Source organism: Amphibalanus amphitrite, unplaced genomic scaffold (genome assembly GCF_019059575.1).
Source record: "Amphibalanus amphitrite isolate SeventyFive unplaced genomic scaffold, NRLGWU_Aamphi_draft 001433F_arrow, whole genome shotgun sequence".
NCBI classification, from domain to species: Eukaryota; Metazoa; Arthropoda; class Thecostraca; order Balanomorpha; family Balanidae; genus Amphibalanus; species Amphibalanus amphitrite.
This window is the reverse complement of record NW_024882926.1, coordinates 111,411-125,665: the sequence shown is the minus strand read 5'-3', so window position 1 is coordinate 125,665 and position 14,255 is coordinate 111,411. Positions and strand designations below refer to the sequence as shown.

Genomic DNA, 14,255 nt, shown 5'->3' with positions numbered 1-14,255 from the left:
TTGCTGCATTACCACGTGTGTGTCGCGCGTGAGTGGTGGTTTTATTGTTTTTTTGTGGTCATGGTGGTTATTTCAATTGCAATTTCTTTGATTTCAATTTCTTTGAAGGGTATCTCCTGTATCTGTTTCATTTTGAGTGAAGGGCCTTTGCAGGCCTTCCGTAATCCGTTGTTACCGAGTACCAGTGTAAGTACAGAATGGACGCCGAACCAACGCAGAAAACGAGGGATCTTGATTTCAGTAGGCGGAACTGCATATTTACGTCTGGACAACGAGTTGCGGGGAAAAGTGCTGATTTTGTTGCAGTTTTAGGAGCCGGTGATTAGGCTGGATTTTTGGGTTACTTTTTCGTTCCGATTCATGTATTTCATAGTGTTTGGCTTTTGAATATTTTAGTTCTTTCAGATAAATATTACTTGCCTTACAACTTTTGTAAAAACGTTTCATTTTTTATAAGCCGACCTTCAGAGTCCTAAAAATACATCAGCACTACAATCATTGTAAACAAGCAAATGGCGGACCACTTGGCTCTGTTCCAAGGCGCTTTTTAAGTTTATCTAGTGGTTTCCGTACTCTTGTACGTCTTTTTGTTGGATGTTTTGGATCCATTACGATTGACTTATATCATATTTAAGAAGCATGTGACTGAAAACAATCCGAAGTATCCAGGAGGCTGACAGAGGTCCTGACTCCTGAGCAATATCAATATCAAGTTGAACTTGAAGTTATTAAATTTTGGTTGATAAACGCAAGTTGATCGGGCTCATATATCAGCAAAAAAAAGTAAAATTAAAAGAGCTTATTGGCCGAAAACAAGCTATAATATTGCAGATCCTGGACTCTGGAGCAACTGAAGAGCATGCTGAGCAGGATCATGCCAGAAAATGTTGACTGATGAGTGCATATTGATGTATTGGTATGAATATTGAATGATAACTTACAACAGCAAGATAAATTAGTGCTAACTATCAAGTTAAAAATCTAGAATGAATGGACTTTGGCAGCTTTACTATGCTTAAATGCTGTGCAGATTGTAATGTGCATTGTGCATCAGGTACTCAGTGTCTGGCAAATGAAACATGCGATCATTTCATTGCTACTGCAACTGGGGGAGAAAGCTTGGATCACCAAATCCACTTAATGTTGATTTTGATGTTAATCATTACTGTATTTCTTGAAAAAAGGATTGTTATAAAATTGTCAATGTGACAATCCATGCAACGATGTGATCATATGATGTGTTCATAGTCATTCATGATAGTGATTCATGATTGTTGGTCCATTATACAATGGCAAAGCTCTCAGCCTCAGCGTTTCTTCCTGTGGATGGCCAGCAGTGACTCACAGCTTAGAAGTATTAGTTTTCTTCACAGGGCTGGGATAAAAAGTACTGAGGGTAATCTTCCACCAAGGAACTCTTCTTTGAGTTTTGACATGGTATGAGATGTAGGCACAAGTAGGTAGGTGCTTAGTTCCTATAGTCAGCAGTTGTGTAGGTTTAGTCGGGTTAGCTTAGATTAGGTTATGCTGGTTTTTTAATTTGCCAAGTGTCCATAAAAATGTGACCTGAGCAATGAGCATACCTGAATAACCTGACAGCTGACCTAACCTCAATCATCACACATATTTGCAGCCTTACCCAAGACCTGCATAGCAGAAGCACCCAGTTATAGGTAGGTACTCACTCAGGGCCTGTTCCAGCGCCTCCAGTAGAAATTCTTGACTGGAGGCTCTACCAGAGCTTTCACTGGAGGCGCTGGAACGCAATCTGGAGATTTCTGGAGATTGGCATCACATATACCAAAAGTATGACGATTGTCCTCTCTTGAACCGCAAAATTTATATTCAATTTTATTAAAAAAGATTAACAATATTATAGCAATGTAATTTTCTTTACATTCAAGTTGTAAAAGAATCAGTCAAAAGTCCTTTGTTTACATTCATGATTGTCAAATGTGCGCCATAATTGTAGACCAGAGCCTCCAGAGAAATTTGGACCTTTCAACTCTCTGGAGGCTACTGGAGGTTTCCGGAGCTTTGGGCCTGTTCCAGCGCCTCCAGAAACCTCCAGAAAGCTCCAGAAAGCTCTAGAATCCTCCAGAGAGCGTTCCAGCGCCTCCAGAAAGCTCCAGAAAGCTCTCGCCAAAGCTCCAGAAACCTCCAGTAGCCTCCAGAGAGTTGAGAGGTCCAAATTTCTCTGGAGGCTCTGGTCTACAATTATGGTGCACATGTGACAATCACGAATGTAAACAAAAGACAATTGACTGATTATTTTACAACTTGAATGTAAAGAAAATTACATTGCTATAATTTTATTTATCTTTTTAACTAAAATTGAAAACAAAATTTTGCGTTTCAAGAGAGAACAATCGTCATTCTTTTGGTATCTGTGACGCCAATCTCCAGAAATCTCCAGATTGCGTTCCAGCGCCTCCAGTAAAACCTCTGGTAGAGCCTCCAGTCAAGAATTTCTTCTGGAGGCGCTGGAACAGGCCCTTTGGCGAGAGCTTTCTGGAGCTTTCTGGAGGCGCTGGAACGCTCTCTGGAGGATTCTAGAGCTTTCTGGAGCTTTCTGGAGGTTTCTGGAGGCGCTGGAACAGGCCCTCAATCTTACCTGCTAACCTTCAACTTGCCTATAGTTAGCTCACCTTGCCAAGCTGCATCCAGGGAAACAGTCAACTGAGGAACTGGCTCATTGGGTGGCTGGTGTGAGTCTGTGCATTTAAAGTGTTTCTTCTCTGAAGCTGCTCTGCACTGCTGTATATATGTCATGTTAGATGCTCAGAAAATGTGGGAAATGATTACTAAGCTACTTTAGTGCTTTGTTAATGCTCGAGACATGAACAAGTACAGATCCTGCAGGGTACAGCTATGAGTTAGGTGCTAGGTGAGTATGTTATGTGAATGTGCTGTTCCCTGTTTGACCATAGTAAGTATACAAACAAGCAATGGGTCACAGTTATATTCAATCTCCACATAAACATACAACAAAAGCGGCCATATAGCCTCACTCCGAACACACCACAAATTGCTTAAGCCTTTGTAGGCACAAAAATGCTTTGATTTACAGGACAGGTATACAATATAACCTCTGTCCTTGGGGATCTTGCTGCCATGTCGAGGTACGATGACTGAACTTCAGGATTGATCAACCTTTTCTTCTTAGCCACTGCTTATATATGAGAAAGACCAAATGCTTGTTTGTAAACTGCCTTGAAAATTTAATGATCCACCTTCAATTCTGACATGAAGGCACAAATAAAATAGTTCCCACTCCTTTTGGAATACACAAAGCAAAATATTTAATAACTTCTAGTGGATGGACAAGAGCAATTAGCATAGCTTCCCCTCCTGACACTGATGAATAACACTGACGCTTATTCGCTTCATATTTTGTAACAAACGCGCAAAAACTGCAATATATCAGCACTATATGCTTCTTGACAAAATGCAAAAGTACTAAAAATTTAGCCCTGATGGCATTCATTCTTGGTGGAAACGTAATTAGAAAATATTTTGTAGTAACTATTAAATTCCGGCCGAGAACAGTGCACGGTTTCAAAAAGAATCATTCCAATGGCGGTCCATTCTTGCGGTCCTGAAATCGCCACTATTTCCGGCCTCTCCAACGCAACTCGTTGTCCAGACGTAAATATGCGGCGGAACTATGGTCATGAGTACCCAAATATAGGAACGTTCCCATTTTTGGGAACGGAGTTCCCAAATATGGGAACGGGCGTTCCCATTTATGAGAACGGAAGGCAATTTTTCGACCGTTCGCCCACTAAAACTCAAAAGTGCATCACGTCTCAAAAAAGTGCACGCTGATTTAAGTATCTACTAAATCTCCATAAAGTTATCTTTAATCTGACCGTGGAACAAGGAAATTGACCGTGGAATGATATTTTTAATGATTTTTTAAAAATGACAGAATGGTGGAAATATGGGTTATACGACATTTAACATGCAATTTTAAGGAAAATGAAGCATTTTTTACATTTTGAGGTCAAGTATAATAATTTTCGCCTGGTTATGAAGTTTCATTCTAGCGACGCCAGATGCTGACATATGCAAGCGAACACGCGGACAGTCCCGAGGTAACATTGTTGACTTTTGGTGTCGGGGCGATCGACCGCGTGGAACGTCAGTGATTTTACCGAACTACTGTTGTAAACTCAGTTTCAGTGGTTTAAAATCATTCAGCTGTATTTTATCAGCCCTGAAAGACATATTTTATTTGGATGCTAGCTGTTAAGCGTTGTTTTATAAGCAGCGTCATGAGCGTGGTTTTTGTCTTCGGCGTTTCTAAGCATGATCGTTTGGGGGGAATTTCTCTGATATAGGTCGCTCTGTGTGGCTTATTTATAATTTTTATGCTGATTTCGATCATACCTCGTGCCCATCCTACCAGGCCTTTTGCCACTTACACTCATTAAGAAAGGAAAAAACTATTTTCATTGGGACTAGGTGTTTTGAGGGTGTAACATATTCAGCGTTCCCATTTTTGGATACTTCTTGTGCTCGTCAACTCTCGGTGATTAGCAGACAGGTGCTTGACATGTCTCCACCCTCGGCGCGAACGGTGGATATAGGTATGGAAGACCTTGTTGAACATCGCTGAGCGTTGTGCATTACGTAATCCTGCAGAGGGGGGCGTGTCCGCTGCGAGATCGACGGGAATAAAAGCGCAGAAGACCGGGCGAAACATGCAACGGTCTTGCCGGAAAGGTCATCTGATGATTGTTTAATTTGCGGCGTTGGACGTGATGCTTGTTAATGAAAAGAGCCCCTGAAAGGCGTCGGTGAAATCGTTCCCAATTTTGGGTACGCCGTTCCCATAATAAGGAACGCTTGCAGCGCCAGTGTACGAGAGCGTTCCCAAATTTGGGCTCGCGGCCCGGGTGATGGACTGCTTTAGAAATAGGGGAACGATTTGAAACTACGATGGGCCTTACAATATCAAACTCTTTCCCAACAATATTGAGACAACTATCAGGCGGTTCACGATCGTTTTATATTTTTTGGACGTCATTTAACAGTTCTTTTTCTTGTTTTAAATAATGCCTACATGGCGTTCCCATATTTGGGTTTATCGTTCCCAAACATGGGAACGAAAATGCGTTCCCGAAAATGGGTACGCTTGACCATAGTTCCGCCTACTGATTTGGATTTAAAGATGGATCAGCATCAGCATGGTGAGTTGTTTCATCCAAGCTCTATCGTCCTGGGGAATATTTAAAGATTGGGCCATTGTTGTTGCAGGCCGGATTCATTTTCATCCAGCAACGCCAGTATTTGTGTATCAGCTGGGGAAACTATGAGGTGCCGAAATAAAATATGATCAGCCAATCAATCACTTGAGTGGGCTGGGCAATGACCATATATGGTCATAAAATTAGAAAACTTGGTCAAATCCCTCTTTTGCACCCTGGGACCTCGAAATTGAAAAAAAAAACAGACCATCTTGTCACAAACCATGCATCAACCTAGTTCATACAATTATTGTTATTTAATGCAAAAAATGAGGTACAGTACAATTCAAGCAGAAATAAACAAACCTTATCTAACCTGACCTAGCCTTATGTAGGTACTAACCTACAACCTACACCTACAACCTACCAACCTAAAATCTACCTACCCCTTCGACCCACCCTACAACCTAACATACAACCTAAATATACTGATACCATATAACCTTACCCGACTCAATGAGTGGTTGGGACTTGGGTATAACTTATAAATATTTTGTGTAAAAACTATCATAAATACCTATGTGTGATCCCACTTTTATACCTTAGAAGGATGTATTCTTTCCCTTCATGATTTTGATTCGTTAATTTCTTCAGTTTGAAAAGAGTGTAGAAGTGTGAAATGACCGAAAACTTCATATTTTCACATTCCAATGAAAAAAATAAGGGTCAAATCTCTCTTTTCACCCTGGGCTCAAAATTGAAAAAAAAAACAGACCATATTGTCACAAACCATGTATCAGCCTAGAAAGTTGTTCATGCCGTCATTTAATGCTAAAAAATCAGGTACAATACAAGGAAAAATAAAAAACCTAATCTAACCTGACCTAACCTTACCTACAAACCTACAGCCTATCAACCTACAACCTACCAACCTACCAACCTACAACCTACAACCTACCAACCTACAAGTTACAACCCAGACTGGAAAACATCCATTCCATACACTATGCTGGACCTGGACGCCTGTGAGACCCTCTTGCGCCGAAATTCGGCGCAAGCGATTTTGCACTGAAATTTATGTGTGATTTGCGCCAAAAGCTAGGTGGCAGTGCCCATTTGTACGAAAAATAAGACCTTTTTATATAAAGCACATGTGCACACTGCACATCATCCGATCAAGGCTATATCAACCAGAGTGTTCCGGGGCCTTGTACGCTTTCCCATGTTTTAGCGTCCGAAGGAGTTTTTTATTTCCACGGAAACCCAATACCTCAATACGAGATGTGGCTAAAAAGAAACCGGACTGCTCGTGTTGGCCATCAATTAGGGGACCCGAAGACTAGCGAGACACTTGACATTAATCTTTATCATATTGTCGTGATGTTTGCCAAACGGCATCTCGATATCGCTATTATTCTCCTTTTCACAGCTCTTTGTTTTATCGATGTTCGGCGGCCTTGTCACAGCCAGGCTTCTACAATGAGCTTCGAAAAAAGAGGGAACATCACGTTCCTTGCCAGACTAGAGAATATCCAACAGAGACGCTGAATCTGTTCAAGGCTGTTAATGGGGAGCAAGTCATGTGTCACATGCAAGTGTTTGAATGGCATACGAGGCTCAGCACCGGTCGTGAGAATGTCGGTGATGACCCCAAGGTCTGGAGATCCATCAACGTCCGCGCGCATGTCGAAGTCGAGGGTTGAGACGACATTGATCGTCATTTTCGATCATAGGGGATTCGTTTCGAAGCCGAGTGTGGAGATGACGTTGGTCGTCTTCTTTGATCATAGGGGATTCGTTCACCGCCAGTGCGTGCTGGAGGTGCACCACAGTCGACCAGCACTTCTACTAGGAAGACCTGGAAGTCTGGGACGCCTCATTTCACCAGGCGCACCAAGTGGAGTTTCTGGGAAGCCAAGAACTAGGTGCCCCATCACGACAACGCTCCCGCGCATTCTGCCATTAGCGTCCAGCAGTTCCTTGCCGAAAAGCAGGTCGCGGTGCTCCAGCACCCTCTTATTTGCCAAACCTCCCTCCCTGTGACTTTTGGCTGTTTCCTGAAATGAAAAACGTCGTCAAGGAAACCCATTTTGAATCGGTCGAAGACATCAAGACCGGAGTGACCAGCGTCAGCGTCATCAATAAAACAAATGCCGTAAAAAGGAGAATAATGTAACATTATAAGTCAACTGATAATGTTTTTTCTCCGCCGTGAGGGCGAGCGCCGCCCATGTGATTGCGTCATACCGCCCGCTCGTCAGGTCCGCATGACCCGAGCCCGGGTCATTCGCGCTCGCAGCGCCGCCGAGAGCAGTCAGCCACTGAGCCGTGGGCTGGTCCAAGATTGGTGCCAGTTACGCCGGCCGATTTTTCGTTGCACTGCTCAGCCGTGCGCTGGTCCAAGGTTGGTGCCAGTTTCGCCGGCCGATTTTTCATTGCACTGCTCAGCCGTACGCTGGTCCAAGAAAGGTGCCAGTCTTGCCGCTACACTGCTCAGCCGTGCGCTGGTCCAAGATTGGTGCCAGTTACGCCGGCCGATTTTTCGTTGTAATGCTCAGCCGTGCGCTGGTCCAAGATTGGTGCCAGTTACGCCGCTACACCGCTCATGCAGCTGCGCGCTGGTCCAAGTTTGGTGCCAGTTACGCGAGCCGAAATTCGCGACACGAATGTTCGGTAGTCCTCTCAACGTAACGTAACTCGCTGGGGTTTCCGTGTATGCGGCAGATGTAGTCTGGCTAATTTGCAAGCACGCTGTGTGTATTGCGGACCATGTGCTGGTGTCGAAGCGAGCTGCGTCTCACGCGCTCCTCAGTTACCGTTTGCGGCTATTGTAATTTGTATGTTGTGTGCCGGACATGCGCCGGGTGAATGCATTTGTTTTGCTTTCATGCAAATTTTTATCTGCACCTTATTTTGCTAAGCTTACCTGCCTACGCATCGTTCTCGGGTTCGTGGGGGTAATGGGCTTTTCCTCACCCAAAGGCATTGTTGGATTGCACAATACATAGACCCATAATCACAACAACGCCTTTGCGAGCTCGAACGAAGCGTAGAAATAACGATATCGAGATGCCGTTTGGCACACATCATGACAATATGATGTACAGATTAATGTCAAGTGTCTCGTTAATTTTCGGAGCCCCTACTTTATGGCCAGCACCAGTGTTATATTTTTGGGAATTTTGGGTGGAAAATCACACCTAATGGGTAAAATATTTTCATCCCCAAAACCAGGTAAATTGGAATTCTTTCATCTTTGAAAAATGCTCAACTCATGCTCAACAATTAACAGCCAGATTACCAGATATACCTAGCAGTGCCATATAGACAGAATAGAACTTATAGGTTTGCTACATAATACATAATTTCCATGAAAAAAATCGAAATCAAGGCACAAACCCAACAACTCACCCTGACTGACAACGAAAGAAAATAACCTTGCACACTTCCAGCTGTTAATAACAAATATGCGTTGAACGACCTTGATCACCTCAACTGTTTGTAAAAACGAGGCTTGTGTTCTGAATAAATGCTTTTGGATATTAATAACAACTATGATTAGTGGTTTGCTGCCAACGCAAAACGGATGAGCCGCTGCTTGCGCAAATTAAACACTACCTCTGCATTTCGCTTTTGACTAAGTTGCGCAGGATACGCCTAAAAAAAATTTCATCTTTGGACCCGCAGTCAGCTGGGCACACCCTGGCACACCCTAGGGATGAATTTAAAACTTGATTTGCTCTAACTTCTTTCATATACAAAATAGGGGTATGAGACAGGTACCAACTTATTCTACATTCATTTCTGATCCTATTGTATCAATTTCACCACAAATTATGTCCGTCAATGGCTTCTAGAGGACTTTAAAGCTCGATGCGTCGGGCCTGGCAGAGGTCCAAGATGAGAAAAGCCACCCTGGGCACACCCTAGGGATGAATTTAAAACTCCGCGGGCTCTGGCTGGTTTCATAGGTAAAATAATGTTTTGAGACCGATGCCAATATATTCTGCGTTTATTTCTGATCCTATCGCATTAATTTCGCCACAAATTATGTCCGTCAATGGCTTCTAGAGGACTTTAAAGCTCGAGGCGTCGCGCCTGGTAGAGGTCCAAGATGAGAAAAGCCACCCTGGGCACACCCTAGGGATGGATTTAAAACTACGCGGGCTCTGGCTGGTTTCATAGGCAAAATAATGTTTTGAGACCGATACTAATTTATTCTGCGTTCTTTTCTGATCATATTATATCAATTTCACCACAAATTATTTACGTTATTAGTTTTTAGATGTCTTTAAAACTCGAGGCGTCGGGTCGGGCAGGGGTTCAAGATGACTGACACGCCACCCTGGCACACCCTAGGGATGAATATGAAACTCTGTGGACTCTGGCAGGTTTCATACGCGGAATGAGGTTATAAGACCGGTAATTACGTATTTTACGTTAATTTCTCATGCCTTTGCAATAATCTTACCGCCAATTATTCATTTCAATTAGTTTCTAAAGGTTTTTAAACACGAAGCGTTCGGCCGAGGGAAAGCCAAGATGAATGAAAGGATACCTTGGCACACCTCTAGGGATAAATTTAAGATGCGGTATTCCCAGATCTGCCCAATACATGTTCTGAAGCTGGTAGATGGGATTAAGAAGGTCCTAGCTTTTTAATAAATTATCCCTCGCCCGTATAGGGGGGGGGGTCGAACGAACCACCCCCTCGTTTTTTCGAGAATAACTCGCGTAAAAAGCGGCCGATCGCGACGAAACTTTCAGGACCCTCGAGTCAATTAATATGACACCTACTCTGAAAATCTCATATTCCTGACCCAAATGACCTTTGACCTGTGACCTATTTCTTGAGGCCATGTTTGGCCGGAATCGCGATTCGGCGAGCCGCTAATGCGTTCCGTTCACTCCCGCTCCGTTTCGGGTGTTCTGGTCAGTTGTGCTCTCGCTTTCCCTTCCGCTTGGGGTGTCCTGATCAGCGATCCTCCGTTCCGTTGCAGTTGCTCTGATCAGTGATCACTGATGCCCTCCGTTCTGTTGCGGGTGCTCTGATCACTGATCACTGATCATTGACGCTCTCACTCAGCACTTATCACGTGACATGATACGAAGCTACCGCTCCGTTTCGGTGGCCGGCCATGAGGTCGGTGGCATCCTTTTATCATTTTTTTTTTTGCATCCCGTTCCGTTCCGATATGGATGCCCTGGTTACTGGTTAGTTGCACGCTTTTTATTGCGATATTGCGTATTATGCTGCGCAGTGCACATCGTTCCGTTTGGGGTGCCCTAATCAGTGACCCTTTGTCTAGTCTCATGTAGTGCACCGTTCCTTTCGAAGAGTTGCGCTGACACCGTTTCCATTTTCACTATGCGTAATGAGTACCGACTATCGCTGGCCGTTCCGGCGTTCGGGCCGGGAGATTTCCGGCGTATGTCATGCTGCATAGTGCGACTGCAATTGCATACTCAATACTGCGTCCCGTTCCGTGTGCCCAGAGCAAAGGCACCATTTCCAGTATCATCCGGCCATTGTCATATCTGTTGAAAATGGAAAGCTCAAAGCTATGCTGCGTACACTGTACGAATATTACCAGATCAGAGGGGTGTTCACGGGCACCGCACACTGCTGCGTGCGGTGTGTGCGGTACGTCCAGCAGGCGTGGAGGTAGGGGATGGGTAGGCGGTTCTGACGTCACGGCTGCGTGCGGTGGACGGTCCGCTGTGGCCAGTCCCGACCGGCCACAGCGATCGCTGTGTGCGGTGACGGAAGGCTGACGTAGGGACGCAGTGGGCGGAGCTTCGAGGCTGTGTGCGGTCCGACCGCACACAGGGCCCGTGAACAGCCCTCAGATGCGAACGAAAACTACATACTTATATTGCCGCATATTATCTCAAATATACAGTAATCTTGGAAGCGGTGCTGCCATATTGTAGGCGCAAAACGTCCCAGAGGCCAGAACACATGAGTTATACGGTTTCCGGTTTCATAGCGATCAGTTACGTCAACAAACTGCCCATCAGGGTATCATGATTACCTAAAATTTTATGTCTGACAGTGTCACAGTGATGACCACGCTTCACGCATTACACAGTCTGAGTCAACTGCACTAAATCAATAATGCAGGACGACAGAATGATACCCTTTGCAACGGCAAAGACAGGTTCCTTCCCACTTCCTTTGCTTAAAAAAGAAAGAAAACTTCTCCACATGGCACTAGTACCAAAGCCTGCATATAGAGAGAGAGAGCTCCCTCACCCGCCCCTCCCCCACCCTCCTTAAGATATGACAACATATTTCAACAGAATCATTGCATCTTCTGCTTCTTAAAGACCTAGTTCGCTCGCATGATGGCGACTGGCGTCGCGAGGATGGAGGTCCGCGGATGATTTTCTTTAGGAGAAATATACAGGCAGAAGGACCGTCCTGGATCCGTGCCAGTAAGCATGAGTAGGAACTTAGCAGATGCTGACGGTAATATCTGCTGTCTGCATCTGAAACGGAAAGGAAGGCATTGATTTAAGGCTAGGAGAAGGATGGCCACTGGACAGTCATTCAATTGTGACAATGCATTTTGACTTGTGAGGGAAATGAAATCTCACTGGTTGAAGTAGGTATTCATTCTTAGCTGTATAAGAGACAAGGGTGATTCTTAACTTCATTAGTCTCAATCAAACACAAAGGTTGGGATAAAATGGGACGGATTTCGAAACACTTGGCGATCAGATGCTAAAGTTATAATTCTGCCGTATATCACCCTTACCTATTTGCATCGTCTTTTTCGATTAGTTTTGGTGGTCAGGAATGGTATGTTCTTTTATTATCAGCCAGCGTAGCGTTACGCCTTTATTGCGAAAGTGATATAGGTTTCACTTGTTTTTTTTTTCATCCTAGATTTTTTGGTCATCATCGTCACACCCAACCCAAATCCAATTTTAGAACACTGGCCAGCACGAGCAGTCCAGTTTCTTTTTAGCCTCACCTCGTAGTCTTAGCGCACACTAGCTTCATGCCGTGAAACAAAGCTGGAGCCGTGAGTTCCGGGGCCACAAATTTGTGGCAATATTAATATCGGCGGAGCAGTGTGTTCGAGTCTGGCGGGAGTCAGCGAGGGGCGAGCAGTGGAGCAGCATGTGCTCCGGCACATCACCCTCTTCTCGGCACACGGCGCAGAGCGCCGCGGGACACCGCTTGTCTGGGCACTGCTGACACGCCGCGGAGTGGAGACAGCCGATTCGGTGCCGTATTGGAGCGAGCGGCCCCAGTGGCCCGCCCTCATTTGGTGCACCGAAACAGCATCCTCTCGGTCTTCTCCGGGGATAGGGAGCGGCGGCGTGCTCCCGAGGGGTGGCTTGAATAGTGACTCTGAGCAGTTGTCGCGCCATTGATGCGAGGCCGCACAGTGAACCGCCCTGGTCAGCGAGTGGGCGTTTGAGGGCAGGACGGCTGCCTGTTTTGCCAGGTCGTCCGCGCTCTCATCCCCCTCGATACCGCAGTGGGCAGGAGCCCACTGCAGTATTGCTTAGCGACGCTTGACGATGTTCAACAAGGTCTTCCATATCTATCTCCACGCCGAGGGTTGAGGCCTCACCTGGGCGGCGGCTTCTCCGCTGAGTTCGAGCGGCTCGCCAGTTCGAGCACGCGACGACCGGGGCGGGGACGTCTCGTCCCGAAACCTCTCCAGAGCCGCCCGCGGGGCGAATCTGCTGCTAGGTTGACCAGCGTACCGCATAAATTCGGTGACCATCTTTCGCCAAAAAACTATGCGACCGCCCTGTGCCGAAAAATTCGTCCGCCGCCATGCGCTGAATTCGGCGCATACGAAGTTACGCCGGACGTGCGCTGAAATTTTCGGCGCAATCCCGCCACTACGTCGGACATATTCGGCATAACGTGTATTTTTTCCAGTCTGGCCTACAACCTACCAACCTACAACCTGCCAACCTACAACCTACAACCTACCAACCTACCCTACAACCTGCCATCCTACAACCTACCAACCTACCCTACAACCCTACAACCTAACCCTTTTTATAAATTTAGTCCGAATGGTTGAATGGGCGGATTTAAGGAGTTAGAGCCTGCACTAAGCATAGCTGTTGTGCTGACCCTGACCCTACCACCCGATCGCGCAATTCCAGTTGCATGGCAGAATTTTGTCCAAACGTTCGGTTTAAAGGTAGTGTGCCAGCTTTCCTGGACCGTATGGAGTTAATGGCCCAGATAAGGAGAACCGGATTTTTAGAACTTATCCATACCTTCAAAACTCATGGAAACGTCTTAAATTCTTCAAATTTTGAGTATCCCGGTGCGAAATTCGCCCCGACGGGTTGTCGGTCGTACCCCAACCACATTTCACACCACTATGAACAATAAATGCACACACTGAAATCGCTATTACCGATAGGCTCATCCAATCAAGTTTCGATAAACCCGTTCATCATCATCTCCTGCGGTTTCGAACACGCCTGTTAGGTGGTGCGGTAGACCGCGCCCAAAGCCAGGGCCCCGGTAACGTGAGGTAGCCGAGTCGGGGCAGCGTGCGCTGACCCAAGCCGGGGCCGCGCGTCCTCCCGGTGTCATGTGATAGCCCGGAGCTGCCCGCGGGGATGCGGTAGACCGCGCCCAAAGCCGCGGCCCCGGCTTGGGTCAGCGCACGCTGCCCCGACTCGGCTACCTCACGTTACCGGGGCCCTGGCTTTGGGCGCGGCTTCTGCTCATACTTTGTGGTGCGGTGGTGATGCGTCGGGCCGCGCGCTCTGACTTCGGCCAAGAAAAATGCGTCAGCTGATCATTGTCACATCTGCCACTTTCATGTGGTGAGATGGGGTCATAACTTTAGAGACGGCTGTTTCCTATCAATTATTTTACATAAAATAATATTTCAAACCATAATTTGATGTTCGACAGACGACAGCCAAATTAAAGAAACAATACCAATACAGGCTTACAGTTTAAATTCGACATTGTGTTGTCTACGATTAGACAGCTGATAACTCATTCCCGTACGTCGTAACTCTATAATGACCTTTGCTTATTGTCACATGTGCGCCGCATTCGTGCTT

At 45.8% G+C, this 14,255-nt stretch overlaps 1 protein-coding gene across 6 annotated transcripts in view; it reads left to right on the top strand.

The window, feature by feature from the left end:
- Positions 1 to 14,255, top strand: part of LOC122373024 (zinc finger protein 84-like) — a 54,010-nt gene continuing 39,755 nt past the window's right edge. For 4 of the 6 annotated variants that reach the window (XM_043350750.1, XM_043350749.1, XM_043350753.1 and 1 more), the window contains exons 1-2: positions 23 to 232; positions 5,161 to 5,195. In XM_043350750.1, the coding sequence (XP_043206685.1) occupies positions 198 to 232; positions 5,161 to 5,195 (70 nt within the window). In that variant the 5' untranslated portion in view covers positions 23 to 197. Of the gene's footprint in view, positions 233 to 5,160; positions 5,196 to 14,255 lie in introns of all 6 variants that reach the window. The other 2 variants (XM_043350756.1, XM_043350751.1) reach the window with 2 other exon arrangements.